The 23,494-nt window shown below is 39.8% G+C and overlaps 1 protein-coding gene across 1 annotated transcript in view; it reads right to left on the reverse strand.

Annotated features, from left to right (window-relative positions):
* The window catches only part of LOC309691866 (1-phosphatidylinositol 4,5-bisphosphate phosphodiesterase gamma-1-like), a 40,488-nt gene that overhangs the window by 11,474 nt on the left and 5,520 nt on the right, over positions 1-23,494 (reverse strand). Inside the window, exons 2-20 of the mRNA XM_082509879.1 lie at positions 16,574-16,723; positions 15,705-15,798; positions 11,459-11,506; positions 10,792-10,876; positions 10,563-10,643; positions 8,407-8,441; positions 7,988-8,060; positions 7,803-7,898; positions 7,402-7,520; positions 6,731-6,816; positions 6,452-6,572; positions 6,158-6,326; positions 3,972-4,091; positions 3,756-3,863; positions 3,477-3,661; positions 2,830-3,030; positions 2,304-2,423; positions 2,004-2,187; positions 661-738 (exon numbers count right to left, since the gene is read on the reverse strand). Coding sequence (XP_082366005.1) covers positions 661-738; positions 2,004-2,187; positions 2,304-2,423; positions 2,830-3,030; positions 3,477-3,661; positions 3,756-3,863; positions 3,972-4,091; positions 6,158-6,326; positions 6,452-6,572; positions 6,731-6,816; positions 7,402-7,520; positions 7,803-7,898; positions 7,988-8,060; positions 8,407-8,441; positions 10,563-10,643; positions 10,792-10,876; positions 11,459-11,506; positions 15,705-15,798; positions 16,574-16,723 — 2,153 coding nt within the window. The remainder of the gene's footprint in view (positions 1-660; positions 739-2,003; positions 2,188-2,303; positions 2,424-2,829; positions 3,031-3,476; positions 3,662-3,755; positions 3,864-3,971; positions 4,092-6,157; positions 6,327-6,451; positions 6,573-6,730; positions 6,817-7,401; positions 7,521-7,802; positions 7,899-7,987; positions 8,061-8,406; positions 8,442-10,562; positions 10,644-10,791; positions 10,877-11,458; positions 11,507-15,704; positions 15,799-16,573; positions 16,724-23,494) is intronic.

A 23,494-nucleotide genomic window follows, 5' to 3' on the forward strand; every position in this document is an offset into this window, starting at 1 on the left:
CTGATTTCTCATTAAAGCAGCGGTGCTGTCTCCTTTTGTTGTTGCCATTTATATGATTATTGAGGTGTTTGCCTACAATAAAGATCTATTTTATATTAAATACCTCTGCCTGGCGTTCTTTTCATTCCACCTGGATCTAACTGTTACTGTCCCCCACCCTCATCGCCTAGCTTTTAAGTGGGGACGTAACAGCCACATTGTGCTTTAGATGCAGCCGCTTGATGGCGCCAAAGTTAATTACATTTTTTTTAAACTGTCTCTTAAAAACACAGCTGGTTCTTTCCTTCTGTTCTTTCTTCGTTTGTTTCTTTCAGTCACAGCTTCTCTTTTTAAATAAACAGTCTCTCTTTTTGGTTCCTTTAATTATTCTAAAAGCACAAACCCCACTCTCTTCTTTGGTGCCAGTAGTTTTACTGTTAGCCCCTCAAGAAGGACATTGGACTCCCAATACCCGACTGAAAACAAACATTTCCTGTACTTTGTACTTGTGCTGCTACTGCAGAGAGCTGCCAAAGGCTATTAGACCGTGTTTCCATAGTAGCAAAATGAGGCAATTAAAACTACTAATCATTTACTAAAGAATATGATAATATGTGATAATCAATAAACAAACCCATTAAACTTAAGGGCCATAGGCCATGTGTTTCCAGTCACACTCACCCGTGCTGTGGGCATCTTATTAGCCTCCACATAGAAATGAGGAGTGCGAACTTCATACAGCGCTCCATAGTCAAGCTCCTGGAAAAATAAATAATCAAGTTTTCAGCCACCGTTTTTGTTTTGTTACTTCTGACTGACTTTGAATTAATTCAACATACACTAACATCAATATTTGACTTTGGCAATGTTTAATAGAAGCATTCCACCATTGGAACAGTGTGCATGTTTAACAGGAAATACAAGGTCTGCCTTTTTGTTTGCTATTGTCAGACATAGACTAAACAACAACGAAATATTAAGCACATTAAATTATTATTAGATTAATGACTCCGTTGCACCCTAAAACTCTGAAAATCAGCTTTTTATATGTTCATATTGAATGGAAATTCACTTGTGTAGCATTTCTTGATGAGTAGTAGTAGTATAATGTAAGAACTGATTTTGTACAATTTTAACAAGCATGAAAGCCAATATTTAGTATCAGCACCTTTATTCTTCAACATAGCCTGAGATCTTTTAGGCAAGGTTTCTTGTCATTTCTGTAAATATTCTTCAGGAATGGTTCTCAAAGCTTCTTTAAAGTCATTCCAAAGCTCTTCTTTGGATCATGGCTGCCTTTTGTTCTGTTCTCTGTCAAACTGATCCCGCACCACTACAGCAATGTTGGGACTCAGGATCTGGGGGTGCCATGACTGACAGTGTTCCATTGGTGTGTTTTTGTATGCAGCTATGCTTTTACTGCATACGTAATGTATCAGGGATCATTCTTATGCTGAAAAATATAGCTGCTGCCATTCAGGTGCTTTCCAGATGCTATTGCATGACTGATCAAAATCTGATGGTACATTTCTACATAATTCCATCAATTCTATTAAGATCCCCATCCCCACTGGCTGAAATTCAATAGTGTATAAAAATGGTTGCCACTGATTTTCAGTCCAGCTCTTCTGTAATTTGGCATATGTCTGATTTTTCACTGTGCATTTTTTGTGATTCAACCAGTGAAATGTAAACAAATGATGTGTCTTTGTGACCGGCTGCTAGTTACAAAACGATAAAATGTAAAATTCGTTCTTTGCCAAGTTGTCTGTTATGTGTAACAACACAGGTCCGTGCCTTGAGTTAGATGCATTTTTATGTTTGAATAATTCAGTGTTGAGTGGCTCAACAAACAATCAAAACACTGAAAATGGTCCAGTACAAGGACTGGACTGAAAAGGAGTGAAAATTTCATTACATTTTGTCTCCCTGTAGAGAAAATAAAAAGAAATGAGGGGGCGCTTAAGACTACACAATACTGTACAACAAGGTTATGCTTTGAAGTGAGGTGTGTCTTGACCAACCGTGGTGCCCATCCGGTCCAGAGTGTCTTCATTGATGGGGTAGCGGAGCCTCATTTTACGATACAGAGGATGTTTCTCATAGTAGCTCACCAGATCCACCAGACTCTCAAACTCTGCCGAGCTACCCAACATGAAGAGACGGCCTTCTTGCTGGATACGGCAGTGTTTGATCTTACCCTCTGCCCTACACACAAAAAAGTTATAGACAAAAATAAATGACATTTTTATGCTGGCTTTAAGAATTAACTGAGCAGAGACCAGAACTCATATTTTTGTCCTTTACGGTGTGTCAAGTTCTACCTGAAGGAGATGGCGTAGGAGTTGTGTTCACTGCGTTTTCGAACCAGGAAAGCTCCGTCTCTGGGCACACGCATCAGCATGTGTTCAGCCTGAACACGGGACAGGTTGGAGTGGTACCACCTGAACAGCAACAAACTTCATTTTAACAGTTTGTTATTTGCACTGTCACTTGTGGAGTACATTGAGCAATGAATTCAGTTTGCTCCCTGGGCTTCAACCTTTTAAATTGCTGGCAGGACAAAAGCTGTTACTTTAATTTTATGATTGTTTTAATGAACTAATTACTAACATAATTCAAAGACGATTTGATTCAGTAATGAAAATTATGTAACCTGCAGTCTATAAAATACAATAAATATTAAAGGCATCAATAATAAAGATTCATATTTTTTCCTCTATTCTAGCATCATTTTGCTTACATTACAGGACATTTTTAATGCACGACTTGAACTTGTAATGTATTTTTACACTAAAGTATCAATACATTTACCCTCTACTTTATTATATTAAGATGTGAGTCACTCACTCTCGGCTTTCGTGTGCATTCGGCTGAGGTACAGGGTTTCCCAGCCTCATCTCAAACTCGTTGCAGCGGAGCGGCGTGTCTCTATAGTGGCAGATGAGCCGGTAGAGGCTGTCAAACACCAGGTTATCAGTCAGGTAGAAGCGGGTGGAGCCAGACTCTTGACGTGAATGTATCCTGCAGTGCTGGACCCGACCAGAGCGCCTGGAAGGCGAATAAGATTGCATTAGTACTGTGATTTAGTTCCTTCTCTCTAGTCTCTTTAGTCCTATCTTCTTCAGTCAGAGTTTTATCATATGTGGGTCCCTGAACTGTCGATGATTTATTCTTCTGTAGGCAACTTCTAAACATTTAGGTTCCTTATTTGCTAAATTTTTTTTAAGCCTAGTTACCGCTAGTCATTTTAGGAAAGCCTGGGCTTTCCTAAGCGAGTCTGTCTAGTGTGTAAAGCTGTTCTGTTAATGAACTTTCAAGATAATTAGAAACCTTTTCTGACATTCCTGGATATGGGGTTTGGAGATAATTTAAATTTGAGATGTCTGATCATGAAATGGCAATTTTTTTTTACAAATGTTGTTTTTTTTTTTCTTTCTCTGCACCAGATTGTGTTACTAATTTATCAGCTATTTTATGACAGAAAACACACGGACCAGAAGGAGAGGGTGTAGTCTCCAACAAATGTCTCACTCTCCCGGACCAGGAAGGTGCCGTCTTTGGCCCCGCCCTCGCAGTACTCCTGCAGGAGTTTCTCAGCCACCTGTCGGCCATCGCGTCCTCCACCCAGCTTCCCATGAAACCAGCGCTCTGCACAGTGCTGCTCATTGTTGTTGCACTCCTGACCAATTACAAAGACATAGGAGGTAGTAATACCAAAGTTGGTTGCGAAAGCACCAAGTTTTGCCATGTGTTGCTATGTGCCACTTTTCTACCTCCTTTCCTTCATCATCCTCCTCTTCATCAGCTGTCTGATAATGAGACGTCTCCTCAGAGTAGTAAATCTTATTACTGGTCAAGACAAAATAATGTGGCGTCCATGTCTGCAAATGGATACACACATTTTAGACACACAACGATCAGTATAGTTAGAGTTAGAGGTTAAAGTATATTTTCTTCATAATCACTTAGCCAAGCTTACACAAACTCACATGGTCAATGGGGTCTTCGAGGTAAAGGATGCCGTTCTTTAGGGAGTTACTGATGTCGTTTTCAGAGTAGCTGGCTGACGTCACCTCTTCATACAGGGTTCCTTCAACCAGCTTCTTGTGCTGTGACAGAGGAAGAAAGAAAGATGCTGAGCACCACAGGTTTACTGTCCCAGGAAAATCTCAACCAGGTGTATTTTCCATTAATGTGGAATCTGAAATGTTAATTGACAGCTCAAGGTAAACAGTGATCTCATTGTCAGACATCACCATTTAGGGAATGGAACTGTCAGTGTTTGCATTTGTACGATTTCAACACGGCCTGAAATGATGTCAAAGAACTGGCCACCATGCCATGACATACAAGCCATTTTTAAGTAAAATCAAGGGGAAGAAAAATCTACACATACAAATCAAAACAGTGTATTATTTTGCCGCACTCATTACCAAAGCAGTTTTTCTTGAGTTTCTTGTCATAATCAGAAACCTTTTTCTCTTTTTAAATTATGACAAATTGTGTGGAAAAAAATGTGGGAAAAAATATATCTTGCCTAGGTGGAGGTAAGAGTATGCAAGTGATATCAAGACAAGAAATAAATACCTGGCATTATAAATTTTATAGTGGTTTGAAAAAGTGTTTGTCCCCTTCCTGATTTCTCCCTTAGCAGCAACAACTGCAATTAAGCATTTGTGATAACTGGTAGTGAAGCACTGTGGAGGGATTCTGACCCACTCATCTTTGCAGAATTGTTATAATTCATCCACATTGGAGGGTTTTCCAGCATGAAACACCCTTTTAAGGTCATGCCACAGCATCTCAGTCAGATTCAGGTCAGGACTTCGACCAGGCCCCTCCAAAGTCTTCATTTTGTTTTTCTTAAGCTATTCAGAAGTGGACTTGCTGGTGGGCTTGGGTTCATTGTCCTGCTGCAGACCTGAGGTGTGCTTCAGCTTGAGGTCACAAACAGACGGCTGGACTTTCTCCTTCAGGATGTTTTGGCAGACAGCAGCATTCATGGTTCATTTAACACAGCAAGTCTTCCAGGTCCTGACCTGCCCCAGACCATCACACTGTTAATATGATGTTCCTGTTACTTTTACGCCAGATGTAATGAGGCACACACCTTCCACAAAGTTTAACTTCTGTCTCATCAGTCCACAGAGCCTTTATGTTGCTTTTTGCCCAGTCTCTTTCTTATGGTGAACACTGACCTTAACTGAGACAAGTGAGTCCTGCAGCTCTTTGGATGTTGTTCTGGGGTCTTTTGTGAGCTCTTGGACTAGTCGTCGCTGCGCTCTTAGGCTAATTTTGGTCAGCCGGCCACTCCTGGGAAAGTTCACCTCTATTCCATGTGTTCACCATCTGTGGATAATGGCTCTCACTATGGTTCACTGGAATCCCACAGCTTTCGCAGCAATCACATTTTCACACAGGGCGATGCAGTTCATTATTAAGGTTTGCCCCTTAATAATAAAGACCTTCATTTAGAAATGGCATGCTGTGTTTACTTGTGTATCATTGTCTAATATTTACATTTTGTTTGATGATCTGAAACATTTAAGTGTGACAAACAACAAAACAAAATAAGAAAACAGAAAGGGTGCAAAAACACTTTTCCACACCAATGTATAAATATAAAACGATTTTTCGACATTTCATTTAACACCTTTTTTGTAGGTGGCATTTCATTAACTTAAACTTCAAAGAGATTTTTGTTTTTCAAATGGCCAAAAGTAACTCTTTGTCTTAACTATAGGCAGACTAATTGTGCTTGCGTGCATTTCTAGCCTATAATCAGGAAGGATTGGCTGGTCATAGACAGGGTGGGACGCTGTGCTTTGGGGCTGATGACAGAGAGCTGAGGGCAGCATCGTAATTACTGTCAGCTACTCTATCTACCACTCTGTGGAATAGTCAAGCTTTCTGGTGAACATGTGGTGTAAATTTTCAGGATATGATGAAACTTTTGACCAGATATATACAGAGCTGAGAGCAATACAGCTTTGAATCTATTTTGAAGGCAACCTTTAAAAATAGTTTTATTTTTCCATTATCTACACCTCCTCCATTGTTCTGAATTAACTCACATCTCTGCACACATTGTTACCACCTGACAAACATCACTGTGTGATATTAACTTCAATTTAAAATGAAAAATCTCTTCAGTGTTGAGGTGTTGAGTATATACTTTGATGAGGATCTTCCTGCGGAGCTGGTAGGGCGAAGGAAGCTCCTCTGCGTTATTGTCAACCGGTTTGGTGAGCAGCAGATCTCCGAAAACTTTCTTGAAGTGCGTGGCCATGTTCCTCTGCTGGACCACACTGCAGTGGTCCTCGATGGATAAGATCACAGGATACCTGCAAAGACACAACAGTAGGTAGAAGAGCTGTAATGCTAAAGAAAAAAAATGGTGATTCAGTCGCTACTTAAAACTGCTACTTTAGCAATACGGCTCAGTAAATGAACACAATCATGTACTCACTCAGATATAACAAAGGCATGTTCTTTGATGGTATGCAGCACATCCAGGAATTTGATCTTGGAAGTTAATGTGTGGCCGTGGTAGATGATTGGCAGGTCATCAGGTCCATCCCAGCAGTCCACTTAGATTAGAAATTAAAAATCAAACATATAGTTAAGATTTTAGACCCTGAAATGAAGCCTGTATTGGTTAACCCAAAGCTTGTGGAACAGCACTATGTATGTAATAAACTGCAGGAAGGAGTAGTTCACCAGTGAGTTTAAAAAACATCTCGCATACGTTCAATGCAGCGGCAGCCCATCCTCAGACAGCGAGCGTAGGCTTCTAGAGATGATTCACTGGAAAACTGGTCACCTGTCAGGTACCTGAAAAAGCATGAATGTAGAAAACAACCTGGTTATAGCAGCGGTGGTTATAGAATAACTAATACTGTAGCAAGTAAAAATATACCGTAATGATATTTAAAAAAATAAATACTAACAACCCCCAGCACTACCCCTCGACGCAACTAGCAAGCAAAAAAAACCAAAAACAAAACAGACTCCAGTCTTTAAATTTCCACAGAAATATTGAATCGTATTGTTTTCAGCAGTTACCAGCAAATCCGAGGATTTTGAATATCTCTCTTGAAATATCTCTGTCATGAAGGACTTTTCAATTTCCAATTTTTTTAACTCAACATTTTTGATAATAAGATGTCAAAGAACAGCAATATCCCTTTCACTTCTGCGTTGGAAAAAACATTCAAAAAATGTATAAAAATCCTAAAAATATTAGCAAGCAGAATAAAAATTCCTATCTGCAAACTCAGTCTCTAATGACATGCTCTCTATAATAAAGTTGGTAGTTTATCACTGAACTTTTTAAACTGTCATCTGTGTTTAGCTTAAAAGATGTTCTTATTGAATTATGAATATTTGTGAACTTGAAAGATTTCCTGTGAGACCTACGTGTTGTGCGAAGATGAGATCCAGTACTGAGACAATGGCCTTTTCATGTCATCAGGAACTACGGGTGAAAGACGAGGGTCACACACAGAATTCTCTTTAGAGTACAGGAAGGTCAGGAACTAAAAAAAAAACAAAAACAAAAAACAGCAAAAAGATCTAATTGTCAGGAAAACACTGTGATTTGACTGTATGCTCAAGTTTATCGAGAACATCCATCAGGCCAATGGCATTTCATCTCAGGTTAGGGTTTCACTTCAGTAATGTACCATTTTCCTTTGGTCATTTGGAACACCAGCACTGACCACGTATGTGTCTATAACAAAAGCAGCCGTACAGCGAGGTTGTCAGTGACCTGGTGGATTGTTGAGAGGTTAACTTTTTGTGCTTATTTAGTGTGTCACCTCATCCAGTTGTAGCATCGGCTCAGGCTGTGGTGCCCCCCTCATGTAGCCCATAAGAAACTCCCTGACACGACCAAGATCTGACGCCCAGGACTCCTGAGACGAGCCGGATAAAGAAAAGTAAGCGCAAAGAAGTTTTGGGAAGCTTTTTCTGTGTGCTGATGGGCACTCAATCTTTTCTGTACCTTCTGGTCCATCTGTAAAAACTTTTGAAAGTCATAGAGGGAGATTTGACATAGCTCTGGTCTGTCAACATTTCTGAAAAGACAGTGATTTACAAGATATTAGATGGCAGACGTCTGAAAGTACTATTGAATGAGAAAGCAGGCATGAAACATCAAGAATTTTAGTGATAGATAATTTCATTGTGATAGCTTTCTTTATTTTATTACCACCGCCCCATCGCATACATAACTTTAAGAAAACATTTCACTTTTTTGGACATCCAAAACAATTATTAAATTTCATTAATGTGACAAATCATATAAAGATTTGAAATGCAAAACTTCCCTGATAAACTGGGAAAACTGGAGGAGTAGTGGGATAGCAGGGGATGTGAGGATGAAGGACAAGACACTGAGGACAAAAAGGTGGAGGAACTCACCGCAGAGGGAAGGAGAGCTCCAGCTGCTCAATAATCTGAAGAACAAAAGGGAAGGAACCAGGTGATGGACAGGTGGGAGGGAGCAGTAAAGGACAAAGTGAGCAAAGCGTGCATGAGAGCAGAAGAGGAAGTATCACAGCACTGGTGTGTTTACTTAGTGGAATTCTGAGCTACTGAAACTTTTAGCTAAGTGATATTTAAGTACAACAATCAAGATCAGATAAATATAATACTGTATAAACATATAAAATATTGCTGTTGTTTCTTCCTTGAGCTAGCCCCTCAGGGGTTGCCACAGTGGATCATCTCACCCTATACTTTGCAAACTCTTCTGTCACACCAATCCTCTGCATGCCCTCCTTCACTACATTCATGAATCTTCTCTGGAATCTCCTTCTTTCCTTCCTGCTGGCAGCTCAATGGTTAACATCCTTTGACCAATATATCCCCATCGCTTCTCTGCACATGTCCCAATCATAGGGTTGCCAACTTTTTAACTATCAAATAGGGACACTGGTGCACCAGAAGCACAATGCACAGTCAGCTGGGCAAAGTTTAATATGCACTTTATGTCCATATTCTTATAATAAAAATGCAGTAAAATGTTGGTAATCAGTTTCAATGCCTTTTCTAACACAATAAAGAAAAATAAAGTAAATGATGGTCATTTTTTTGAAAAATAATCAGAAAAGAAAAAAATATTCAAATAAAAATACTGTAAATACAGGCTTCAATTACCCAGTTTATTATGCTACGGAGACCAAACGTTATTTTTACGAATCACGTGTTACTCCTCACATGTGGTGTGCCTGATAGGTCATCAGTGTTGGTTGTGACTGGACACAAGCATCCAGGGACATTAATAAGGAACAAACTAATTTGCCTCATTATACGCCATGTCTAGGCTAAAACGGGACAGTTGGCAACCCTACCAAACACTCTCATCCTTACCTCTTTAATTTTGTCTACAAATGTTTTGAAAACAATTATGTTATATTGCTGTTGTAGCAGCCAGAGCTTTAGAAAATTGAAGAATATAAAAACGACTAAAATCGTGCTGCATGATTTCTTGAATAAAACATCCTGAACAGGATTTCTCTGTTTGGTCTTAGGTATCAAAACCAATGTGTGCTCGTAGCATGCTAACACAGACACTTTGCTAGCTACTTAACATAGCATAGAAGTCTAGGAAAAAAACAACTTCATGTGTTGACCATAGTAAATTGTGAGCTCAGTTACTCATTTTGGGATATACTAAATAAAAAAATGAAGCCTATTTTGTACATTTTGGTCATGCTGTGTTTCAAAATGGAGGACCCGTGAGAAACAGCAAGCTAACTGCCTAAAGAGTTGTTAGTGGCATCATTTGCTAATGAGTGTGCTTTTCAGCCAGACCTGCCTTTCATGTCAAGTTTATTGCAACCAAGATGAAGACAGCGAAAACATTCATCTTGAGGGTTCAAAAGTTACTTCAGAAACTGATGGTTGACATCATGACAGCTCCATTTCCTTCACTGTCTATGCTTGCTAAGTCAACAACAAAAAAAGGTTCTTGAAAGATTTTCATCAGTTGCCACTTTGGGTCATGCTGTATAACACCCTGTAGCTACGAAGCACTAACAACATGTAATGGCATCCTAAAAAAGGCAACTGAGTCTCAGTTTCCTCAGTAAGCTTATTCCTGATCAAAGTGAAAATTGTCGCAGGACGTAGCATGCTTAGTTTATAGCGCTAGTTGCTGATATTGAACTTAACCCAGATTTTTTCCTACAGTTCCTAATGTCAAAATGAATCCTCCAGAGGACATGAAACAATTTAGCTGGTGAACAACCTACTATATCTCATCATATAGATTTAATGAAATCCAAACTCCAATAATGAGTTCCTTATCATATCATTAGTGTAGGCTGTGCTCAAGCTCAAGCTCGCTGGCTTATTTCACATTCTGGTGTGGCAAGGTGTACCCCCCACCCTTGAAACCACTTGGACAGTAAAACTTTCCTTGCATAACATTTAGTATATGGTTTATAATAGTGACTTAAGAAAAACCTTCTTTATTGTCTTTTCCATCCTGATGATGCTACTTATTAAGTATACGATTTTAATACTTCCTCCAGTGCTCTGCAAATGTATGTAGGTTTATATCTGACACTCACACTCCTCTGTGCATCAAACATCAGTGTTCTGTAGAGCTGTGCAAAGTTGGGGTATGACAGGTCGCTCCTGGCCTCCACCTCCTATGTAAATGGGTTTGTTGTGAGTTACAGTGACACCAAACAGTGCTGTGGTCAAGTCAGAACATGCAGGAGAGCAAATTCAAAAAGGCAAAGAAGCTGCAGGCAGTAAAACATTAAAATGATCCTCAGACTTATGTTTCACTCTAACCTGTAGCTTGTCTTTGAGAAAGCGCATGTTGGGCACTCGATAGTTGACCTGAGGCAGCAGAGCTTTCACATCCTTTACTGTAATGCTGGGATGGGAACAAAAGAAAAGAAAGAAAAACCTTATTCAAGTGCAGTGAATCTAAACTCAGCACATGAAAAAATCATCTAGTTTGTTCAGAGTGAGTCACATGGTGGCAAATACCATACCGTTACATATGCAACTTCAGAAATCAATAAGAGATTACAGAAGGAAGCTGGAAAAGAATCTAGGTCAGCGCTCTTGGGATCTTTTAGGTTCAATGACCGCTATCACTACTGGTCTCAGACCTGCCACCTCCCACCTCTTTCTCTCTAGCTACTGTTACTATTTTCACAGGAGACAGGAAGTTGCCCTCTCCCGGCATCGCATCACATCACTTCCTCCTCCTTATCAGGGGGTGGCAGGCTGTTTGTCCTGGAGCTACTTCCACCCAAACAGAAGCCTGGATTTAAAATAGTCTGCGTGATATTTGCCTCGGAGCATGGAGGTGTATGGGCAGGTCCCTGGCAGAGTCTCTCTGATGAGATCTGGATATGATTTCACCGTAATTCCACCTGCTGTGGCACCCACTAATGAGCAGCCGTCATAGGCTTTACAATTGGGTGCTGAAGGCCTGCATGTCACTCACCTGCCCTCGTGGCTCCTGTCCATGACTTCAAACTGTTTCCTCAGCCACCTACAGAGGGAGAGAGGGTAAAGTAATAGGAGAGAGAAAGCATTTAAAAGCATTAAACTCTAACATACACACTTCTGGGTACTGTGCTAAAACACTGAAGTTAAAGGAAAGCACTGAATATTTTTAGACTTTGTTTTAACTGTTAACATAGAAGCAGAACATGTATTCTGACAGACTGTGCTCTGAAAAGAAGTCATTCTATTTTAGGTAAAACTAATAAATAATTTCCTGATGATAATGTGCCCAGTGCATCATTTTTGGTCATACTAACTAAAACATTAAGTCGATGTTATCGATTTTGGTTATTCTTAGTGTGAGGAAGGAACATTATCCATGGTGTGCTCATTTCCTAACAACTTGGGATTGCTGCAGATGGCTGACTCTCCCTGAGCCTGGTTCTGGTGGAGTTTTCTTCCTGTTAAAAGGGAGTTTTTCCTTCCCACAATTGCCAAGTGCTTGCACCTGATTGTTGATGTTTTCTCTATATTATTATAGGGTCTTTCCCTTACATTCTAAATTGCCTTGAGGCAACTGCTGTTGTGATTTGGTGCTATATAAATAAAATGGAATTGAAATTGCCGGTCATAGTGCCAAGTCATTCAAGTAGGATATTTTTATTGTCTTTCATTAAGAGTACCCTTCTTTTTCTTTCTTTTAAAAAGATCATCATTTATATTTGGGATGAAAAAGTTTCACTTTTAATGTCTTCAATATTAGTGCTACTTACAACATACTGTAACATTACAAAGCTAATCTAATTAGTGTTCCAGTGTTAAAACACACAAAGACACACATTACCAATGTTATACAGAGTTTCCCTTTTTGTTTAACTATTAAACTTTCAAAGACATTGAAGTTGACTTTTGTCATAATGCCTGCGTCTATTTTAAGTATTCAGCCAATGGTTCTTCTCCTTAACTTCATAAATAGATAAAATTATCCATTTCATTCCCTTCGACCACTTCCAAACATAAACTGTGCTCACTATGTAGACAACAAAACTGTCTTTCTGCCATACAACACCTCTCTGTTCCTCTGCTTTCACCACATAAGCCAAAAAACTGCCTCCGCACATTTGTCCGGAACAAATATTTTCATCCCAAAATAAATATTTGTCCTCACTGCTGACTCACAATTCCGTTTCTGTCCAGGTCACCACTCCTTTGATATACCCAGATCACAAATATAGACAGGTTTTTTTTAATTGTTTCCATTACTTCAGTTTTGTACTTTTAATTGGCACCAATTGACCTCCCGTTTTGGTGGTTGTGGGGAGCATTGTCCAGTTTAATGTTTCATATTAAAAACAACCCAATTTCCGCACGTATATACAGCGAGGACAATAAGTATTGAAGAAAGGGAGGTGCAAAAAGGCATGGGACACCAGCTGATATCTAGCATCTGCCACTTAGTGCAAATTAAAATCAGCTTTTTCAGTCCCAACTGATGGCTTATGAAATGGTGTCTCATTACCAAGTTGTCACAGAAGAAACATCTCATGATGGGTAAAACCAATGAGCTCTCTCAAGACCTTTGCAAAGTTATTGTTGCAAAATATACTGTTAGTATTAGTCACAGAAAATCTTCGGAACTACTCAAGGTTCCAGTGAGCGCTGTTGGATCCATAATCTGGAAGTGGAAAGAACATAATTTCACCGTAAACTGGTCACGACCAGATGCTCCCCACAAGATTTCAGACAGAGAACTGAAAAGAATTATCACAAGAGTTTCCCCAGAGCCAAGGACCACTTGTGCAGAGCTAGAAGAACAAATGGAAAATTTACTGAGACATTCTTGTGAGAAACCAGCTTCCATCTATCAGGATGATGAAGATAAAACAGGGATGGAAGTTTCAGCAGGACAATGATCCCAAACACACAGCCAAGAAAACTCTCAATTTATTTCAGACAAAGAAAATAAAGCAGCTAGAATGACCCAGCCAATCACCTGACCTGAATCCAATTGCAACCTCATAGAAAAACAGAAGCCTCAGGATTTGAAGACTCTTTGTGTAGACCAAAATCACATACACACATATGTGTGTCTTATTTTGCCTTCCACACATTGTATTTCTAAAAAGCCCTAAGTTATACATTGCTACTCATTAATAATGGATAGTGGCTGCTGTGCATTTGCCCCTCTCTCTTGCTGTCCACTACAACAAGAATTGAAATTGAATTGAAAATGATTGCCAGATGATGTGAATGTATAGGTAACGTGAGATGCAGAGACATTGCAGGTGAGGCACTGAAAAGCCTTTTTTTTAGTTTTGGGGAAGAGAGTGGGAGGGGGTGTATAATTTTCCTGCTCATTTTGTTTAGTTTTTGTTCAACAGTTTCCTGTTTTTTCCCAGAGAAAAGGAGAATTTCCTGTTGTTACTGCACTGATTATCTTCACCCCTATTTAAGTCAAATTCAACGTAGATCTTTTTTTCATTGTTAATAATCGATAAAAAATGTGGGCTATGGGGCTTGACCCGTTGGGCTGTTGAAGTGGGGCATGCCAGAAAAAGTTTAAGAGTTCATGTTTAGATTTTGACTAAAGAAAAGCTACTTGTTAACCTATAGCTTCTGCTGAACCCAGGTGGCCAGTCTATATAGGTTCCTGTGGGCAACTTTACAGCATTTAAAAGCATGTTTATAGCCTTCTTTAGAAAGCTTCCCTCTTCATAATAACTCTGAGTGGGGCTAACTTCTTTTTAACTAATCAATCTGAATAAATGAGTTATAGATAATCAACCAGCCAAACTCCTTTTCAGGGAAAGGAAAGAGAGCATACTTGCTCCTTTATTGACTTCGTACACATCCATCACATCGAACTGACATCATTGACATCAACTGGAGTGAAATCAGAAAGCCAGAAAAAAAACTCTTAATAGGTTGTCATGTAAATAGTACTAACACAAGAGACTACAAGTTAAGTTTCCTACACATATAATCTTATATTAACACAATAAGCAGGTTAGAACTTCTATTACTGGTTTGTCACAAAACACACTATAATCAGTTCCCAAAGAACTGATGGAACTCACATCCTTTGCTTTCCAAAGGATTGTTTTGATGAATGGTCTCAAAGGTGCAGCCATGCTTTCCCCACTATTCTCTGAACCTCCAGCTTCCTGTTTATTTAAATGTCAAAATAAAAGCTTCACAAACTTCTGACATTTAATAAAACATCCTGTACATTAATACTTAATAAGTAAGTAAGTAAAATTTTATTTATATAGCACATTTCTAGATAAAAGATCACAAAGTGCTTCACAAGGTATAAAACAAAAACAGACAAAAGTTAACAAAATGCAATTATAAAAAGATGTGTTTTTAATTGTTACTTACTTACTGTCTCTTTAACACACCGAATAAAATCAGGACACTTGACATATTTCTATGTAAAGCAAAGCTGCAGAGTGCCTATATCACCATACTGCAGCAATTGGATCACTATTTGTGGAGGAATTTCTAACTTTCAGTTTCAAATCTATGAGGTTCTAGCCAGACCCTGGATGTAAGTAGTTAATGTGAATTTGTGAGAACAGCACCCCCAAGGCTGGAGACGGAGCAATACTGGAAGAGCTTATGGGAGAAGGACGCAACCCTTAACGGCAATGCTCAGGGGCTAGTGGATCTAAGAGCAGACCACAGCAACCTCCCTTAACAGGGTCCAGTAACCATCACAGTGGCAGAAAGGGTCTCCAGTATGAAGAATTGGACAGTACCAGGCCCCGACATAGTTCACACCTACTGGTTGAAGAAGCTGACTGCACTCCACAAGCTTCTGGCAGTACTAATGAACCAGCTGCTAGACACCCGGAATGGCTAACCGAAGGCTGGACAGTCCTGATCCTCAAGATCCCCCAGACCGGACCGGTCCCTTCCGGTGGTCTATATATGTGTAAGTATATGATTATTGTTTTCTACTCTTATTATTACTCATAATACAGATTTTCATCCAGAGTTTCTTCTGATGTTTGCCACAGGTTTCTTGTGATACTTGTCATTCTGGTACAAAGCTACACTGATGTGATCAGAAGACCAACTGTAATAAATCTGAGAGTCTCTTTGTCGTTCCTCTACCTTCCCAGCACAAACTGCCCTTTAAGATGATGGACAGGAATGATTTGTGTGTTGATATAGGAGCATATCCATTTGTGTATATGAAGCCTCAGGTTTACAGCTCTCTCAAACACAAACACACAAACCTGTCAATCTGTTGTGGTGCCGGTGCCCTCTGCGTGTCCATCATTAGCCAGTTGAGTCCAGTGATCCACATGTTGACTTCCTCTTCACTGAAGGCTACAAACACAAATTCACAGAGCAAGAATGTTTTTAGGGCAACAATTGTCCTGCTAAAACTGAATTGTAGGTATTTTAAATTTTGTAGTTTTATTGTTGTCTTGAATTCCTCCAGAAATAAAAGACCATACCCAACAGTAAAATGATTCTCATAACAAATATAACTCTGTATCAAAAACTATTAAAAACACACACTAACAAATAAGAGTTCATTTTCCCCATAGTTGTTATTTTGAAGATTTACACCTTCACTTGGAAACCAGTAGTTTTAAACCCACGTAGGTTCCAGGTTTACTCATTATAACTGAGGTCTGTACGATTCATTGTAAAGTAACAGTACAATATAAAACACGGTTGTTTTATTTGTTGTTGAAAATCAAATTTTAAGATGTGATTTTAAGTTGATTACATAACTAAGCTTTGCTTATATGGTTACTTGGCAAATTATGATACTGTACACTGAACACCAGGGGCCCACCAACATATGTTTGCAGTAGAGCCTTAACATCATGATAGAGAAACCAAGCACATTGTTAGATTGTGTCAAAATGTGGCATTTTGACAGTAATTAAATAAACAGCAGTGCTAAACTGATTGTTTAAGATGAACAAAGTTGTGAAAATGAGTAACAGAAAATATGTTATGTGATGTGATGCGAGTTCTAGTTGAGCAGCAGACATGACTGTGAGAAAAACCAAACAGTAGCTGTGAAAACACTTTGGGAATCATCAGTACACATACACAGACAGTAGCTTATATACACACACACACTGACCAGCTACACTGAGGGTCCGGAGGCGAAACTCCAGGCCGTACAGCACTATAAAGCAGTGGGTGGAGTCCAGCTTACGAGCCTCCTCAGGGTAGCGCTCAAAATCACGGGAGCCCTTCCCCAACCGCAGCTCCCGGATCTCCCGTATGTCGACTGTAGGAGGGAGAGAGAGAGGAAGGAAAGATTGTGTTGCATGAATGCAAATATGCACAACCATAAATCACACTTTGGCACGTTGTTCATTTCAGTGCCAAACACACAGAAATCTGCTGCTGAAGAGCTGAACAAATACTCAGTGTTTGTGTGTGAGAGCCCAAAAACACACACTAACATTTCTGCTGACTGCAGAATGTCTGCAACACACCGATGTTTACGCTTTCCTTCCACATTATTAAAGGAAAAGATTCTCTAATGTATTTTTAATTTGAGACTCTAGTAGTTTTGCATTATTAACAGTGCGAGATTATACTTTCAGTCTCCCTTCTGATTGGCTTCTCCTTGGAAAAAGAAGTTTTGAATAACAGGTGGGTGGGGCTTCTGTACTCACAGCCAGAGCTGTGTGCCTGAGATGACCATATTAGGTCTATCTGCTCTCAATGACATCACAGAGCAAAGAAAAGAAAGAAAAATGTCTCAAATTGCGAGTTTAGAGCTAAACTTTTGGGTCATGGGAATTACTTAGAAATATTCTGAACTCACTGAAACAGAAAAATAGATTAGGCCCCTTTTTATAATCATGGCTTTAAGCCACTAAATTTACTTAATTTCGTTTATTAACTTAATTAAAATGTACTGAGGATGCTCAACGACATTTCAAGAGTCCAGGGTGTACTCTGTTTCTCCCCTTATGACAGCTGGGATAGGTCTCAGTCTTAAGCATCTGGACAAAAAAATATTCGGCCTGCTATAAAACCAATTTGTACCTTTAGTCTCTGTGCAAGCAGCCAGGCGGTGACCATGAAAACAACATAAATAGAGATAAACTTTGGTTAGAATTACAAAACGAAACATGAGAAAACTTTACTTTGGTTCTGATGGTTGGAACTTCTTCTGGAATTCTGAAGCAAATTGTGAACATGCCTGTTCAATGTCAGGGTAAGCACACAGTCCGAAACTATTCTATGACTAAGACTGCAGTGCCTACAATGTGCACTGCAGTCTTAGTCATAACATAAAGTTATTATAAATAAGTCATTTTTATTTCTCAAAATATAGCACGTCAAGCAGTTTTGTTTATTTGATGAAGATTTACATGCAATCTAACCGTTGGCTTATTTCCTGTGTCATATAAAGGCTTTCATAGATGTAATGCACACTTGTGGCTCAGTCAGTGAAAGCTCCACTGGCAGGCTTATGGAGTCGGGTGACAGACCGCCGAATATGATGTAAACTCCGGCCTCTGCTTTGACACTGGCAGCAGTCGACACACCCACAAAGAAAACCCCAGCTTACTGACATAGCAGATGTCTTGTGCAAACACACATAAACATAGGCTCAAAAATGCTCTGCCATTCACAGACCACAGAAAGACCCACTGTAGCACACACACACTTGAACTGAATGTGACTTTTATAAGCCTGGATGTGATTTTTCCACCACAGAGAAGCTTCTTCCGAATAAAAACAGGAATCAAGCAGAAGCCCAACAGCTTTTTTCCCATTGGCATAAAAAAATCCCACCAGGAAAAAGCTATCTTTCCAAAATGTACACTGCAGGGCATACACAACAGGGAACACACAGCAGGGGAAAGAACAGTGTTCCGGGTCTTTATCAAGCCAAGGCCATCCTCAGCAGGTTGTAAATAATCTGGAATCAAACAGAAATCTGGTTCCTATCTGAGCCTCCTGCATGTGGAGATGACATGGAGCACGTTTGGCATGAGATTAAGAGAAAGCCATTTTCCTCAGATGGAAATGTGAGCCAAACTAATTTTAGAAATACCTCAAAAACCTCCTATTTGTTTTCCTCTGCTCGCTCTCGTTATTATTTCCTGCCATTTCGTTTGGACTCCGGACAATAAGGCAAACAGGCGCTCGGCTCACCAAACGTCACACTTCGCTCACCATAACTATGGCAGCACACACCCAGCCTTTCCCACTCCGCAGTATGCAGAGACTGATAAATACCACACATATTACGGTCTTTAATCCGGGTCTAAGCTGTAAACATAGCTGTGATAAAGACACACAGACTCTGCAATCTAAAGTAAAGTTTAAAGAATAAGTAGGGAGACGTATCCAAAGGGCCAATTGCACATTTAGCATGTAAGAGTGTGAGGTAATGTCAGAAGCCTCACAGAAAGAAAATACAAGGTAAACCTCCATCACAAAAAGAGATATAATCAGTTGTTTTATCATGAGAGCAGCTTATGAACTTCTCTGGTTTGCTGTCAATACTCAGTGCTAGACGGACACTGGCTGTAGAAACTCTCCTAAAAGCCATTTTGTGCATAGCTGACCTAAAACCACACACCACTGATAGCTGCAGTGGACTTCCAGTGAAAGAAATTTCTTCTGGTACAGCTAGTAACAGAATTTCCTGCCCGTTGGAACAAATAGTTTATGGCAGCTCAAAGAATTTGAATTGAAGGGAGGGAGGTGTTCAGGTTAGACAAGGACTAAATAATGAACAGTTAGAAGGACTCGTCATTGAAAAGCTTGATATGACATAACTGTAACATGGTTTAATAGTATTATTGCTGCGCAAAACTTCTAAGCTTTCATTATCGAAGAACTCAGCTGACATCCAAACACAGATGTATAGCCCAGCTAGACAAGGCAAAATGAAGTTAAATTTAATGGAGATTACAAATTTGGAATTTAAATATTTAAAAAAATAATCAAAAAATCCCACTTTAATACATATTATGACTTATGGAAGCTGTCATTACCGTGCATGAGCAATGCACTCTGGGTCGACGATGTGAACCTCTTGCACTTGCTGTAGTTATATAAAAAGCATCAAAAATGCCACGTTGCCCCACTTCTGGCTCTGATTTCCATTTTCTACTGTAATTCACAGATGTTTACTGTTAATAAGAAGAGTAGAAAGGAGTGGGAAAGGCTGTGGATGAAGACAACTTCTAAAAGTTACAGCAGCTTTCTTCAGGCACTTCAAATACATGTAAACTGGTCATCAGAGGTGGACTGATACTGTGGCCTCTAATGGACAAACTATGCAACACGACTAAAGGATATTTCTCTTCTCTCTTCTTTACTTTTTAGTTTTCATTTAGTTATAAATGTAGATACTGAAAGACTGCCAAACAGCTTATAACAGACAATAATTTAGGCCCATGTATAAATAGGTAGGGCTCTTCAGACGCTTTTCTTTCCAAGCCCTTAGACCTGGATGACTGAGAACCTTCACAGACATAGGGCTCTACTGGTAATTATGTTGCATCTTCAGGAAGAGACATGCGTGGTAGCCATGCAGGGAGCGATGGAGAGCCTGAAGCCAACCAACACTGTGCTCCAGGACTGGTGAGGTGAAACACCTCTGGTGATCTGTACACAAAGGCACCTACCGCTGCTAATAGGCAGGTTCACTTGTCAAAAACCTTTACACCTTTTACTTCTTTTAGACAATCTTGTCAACCAAATAATGTAGTTGAACTAAATTTTGAGTTGGCTCTGAAGGAGGGGAGAAAGTGCATTGCTGTAAAGGAAAATGTTCATGCTAGACAAGAGAAAATGATAGTAAAAATGAATACAAAAATGCAATTTATCCAATTTTTTGTGCTGTCAGCATTAATCTCGTTAAAATGACGTTAACGCCATAACCACATTAACACGGCAAATCTCCGTTAGCGAGTTAGCATGGGTCGTCCCGTGCGTGGGACTGCACGGCGTCAACACATTAGAGCGGTTAGCTTGTTACCGCGTTAGCGCCGTACAGCCCCATGAAGATTAACGCTGATAGCACTACTTTTTTTTTCATAAATACTAAAAGACAAAATCATACCTAAAATTTATATTCGATTAACTGTTAAGCACTGAATAATGCCTGGCTCTATCCTTGTTTTTCACTCTAATGGAGACAATAAATTAGAAGGAAAACATTTACTGAGGTCACAGATCAAATAACAAAGGAGAAGTTTTTCCACATACTTACAACCTTCTTTTAGTGACCACAGGAGTTGCCCCCTGCTGGCCATTATAAAGGATGCAGACTTCATTTTTCAGATTCTGAAGCTACTTTTCTATACTCTGTATGGTCCCAGCTTAATGGAGCTAAAGAAAAAATTTAAAGATGGGAGGACAATCGACACCGCTGAGAGCAATCTCATATTTTTCAGCATAGTGATCTTACATATGCACATTTCAGATAAACTGACTCTGGCTAACCCTAATCAAGAACAAAATTGTTCTTTGTTGATTCAAAATACTCTGAGTATCTCAAACATCCAACTCCTCATTTGTGGACCATGTCTCTGCTTCCTGTAGATGACGCTGGGCCTTTTGTTTTCGGCCCTTCAATCTGAGGCAGGAAGTGAGACACTCCTTGATAACCCCATACTTCCTTTGCCTCAAGACTTAATACCTCCACTGTTTGCCAAAGTGCTCATCTCAGACAAAAAACACTGAATCCAAGCATGCAGGTGTGTACATAGCTGAGCAAACAGTAGGGAAAAAAAACAACAAAAACAAAGGAAAGAAAAGCAGGAGAGAAGGGGAAGGTCATGATGGTCTAAGCGTGAGATAAATGAGCTTGTAACTACAAAAAGAAAGTGAAAGAAAGCAGAGTGAGAAAATAATGTGGGAGGTCAGAGAAAATCTGGAAATGAGAAGGGTGTTTAGGTGAATGCGTGGGGGCAGGAAAATGAGAAAGGACAGCTGGGGGAAGAAAATGGAGAGGCGAGAAGAGGAGGGATAAACATGGGTGGCTGAGAGTAAGAGCTGTGGGAGCTAAAGTCAAAGAGAGACCTGCTGAATTCCTAGAATCTACTGATGAGTTTTTCCAGTGGGAGGATTTTTGTGTTTTTGTGTAAACGGGGTGTTTTTGTTTTTACCATTGTGGGAATGTGTAGACTTGGACAGAGTAGGTGTTCTCTGTGATTTTGTACATGCTCACACTTGAATGTTTTTCCCTTCATTAGCCAAGGTGCTGTTTTTTGCTAGGTTTACAATTAAGGTTAAATCAGCCTCTGAGCGTTCAGAGAAAGATTGGCAGAGGAGAGTTCAGAAGAGAGGAGGGGCAACTACAGATAACTAAACAGTATTAATAAATTCTTCATTATTCACCTACTGGACATCATCTGCAGAGCAAGTAACAACATGTGATTGTGAAAAATGAGATGCAGAGAAGTCCAGAAACCATCTTTTACTTACAGTCTGTGGTTCTAACAACTGCTGACTTGCCCAACCCCTTAAATGACTGCTAGCTTAAGAAATGCTTACTGATACTGAACTGTTTGTTGTTGAAACAGAGGGCCGAGATGGCACACATGAACTTTGCTACAGTTTGAATATCACAGCTCAACAATTTAAAAAAAAAAGGAAGGTCATCTAAAAACTATAGGCTAGCTTTTCTGTGTTCTCCCAGCTTCTGTGCTGTATGTTTTAGCTTTTCATTGTGAATGTGTTCATAAAATAAAAATTTCATTCTGCTGCTCACACAACAGACAATGATCGAAACCCTCACAAAGCAAATAACACAAAATATCTTATTATTAAGCCAAATTACACAATGACTTTAATAAAAATCAGTGGCAACAGATCCTGTAGTGAATCCTAATTTCAAATGTATGTCCTGGTTTAGGGCTGCTTTTCAAGGAAAATGTCTGATTGGCAGCAGCCTCATTTTTCAGCATGACAATGACCCCAAACACATCCAGTAAAAGCATACTTAGATACAAAAACACAATGAAATATTATCGGTCGTGGACTGGCCTCCCCAGAATCCAGACCTGAACTTTATTGAAGTGGTGTGGGATCATCTTGACAAATAACAGCACAAAGGGCAGCCACCATCCAAAGAAGAGCTTAAGAAGCTTGGAGTGCTACTCATGAAGAATACTTATCGAAATTACAAGGAGGCTGTTCTGAACCACTCTCTTGTTGCCTTATAGATTATATATCCATTTATGTTTGGATAGCTTTCAATAAATCGCTGCACCAATTTCCAATTTTTCACAGAAATTCAGTTGTCTCAAGACTTACAGAATACTGTATATATATATATTTGTATATATGACCTACTTGGTTTGGTTTTTAAAAAATCATGGCTTGGATCAAAATACAACACCTGACACCTATTTAAACCTCAGTTTTCTTGGTTGTCAGGGTGATGCGTCGCCTCTGAAGAGTTGCTGGAGTTAAAATAACACATGGCAGACAGAAGGAAACTCTAGCATGCCAGTTGTGAATACCATAAGTTTTCTCAGTACTAACAGAATCTGTAACAAATCCACTCCCGGGCAACAAAATCCAGGACGCAGACAATAGCGTCCACACCCCAGACAGGACGAATCAACAGCCCAACAACAGCCGCCTGCTTTAAGTTTACCACTGCCACTTGACTCCACTCCAATAGGCTGTCTCAGTCGTCTAAGCCCACAACCTGCCAGTCAGTCAGTCAGGATGTTGGGCAGCCGGCAGAAAAGCTAAAGCTGGCCAAAGATCCACGCCGCAGCAGCATGTGTGCTGAGAGTGACAGGCAGGCTGACTTGGAGGAAACAGAGGTCACAGGGTCATGATCTGTCTGTCGTCTGAGGGCCCTGTCACAGTGTCGGGACGGGAGACACTCCGACACTGTGGGGAACAGCCTGCCACAGCAAAATGTCATTTTACAGCAACGCTTAGAACGAAAACCCCAGAAACCTGTTTTTTCAAAGGATCAGTATTGATTTTGCTTCAAGCTTAAGCAGCATCCAGATCTCAGAGCTTTTTGCATCACCAGCAAAACAATGCCTTTTTCCTGAGC

This window comes from Aulonocara stuartgranti, assembly GCF_965226115.1.
Source record: "Aulonocara stuartgranti genome assembly, chromosome: 17".
In the NCBI taxonomy this organism is placed as follows: Eukaryota; Metazoa; Chordata; class Actinopteri; order Cichliformes; family Cichlidae; genus Aulonocara; species Aulonocara stuartgranti.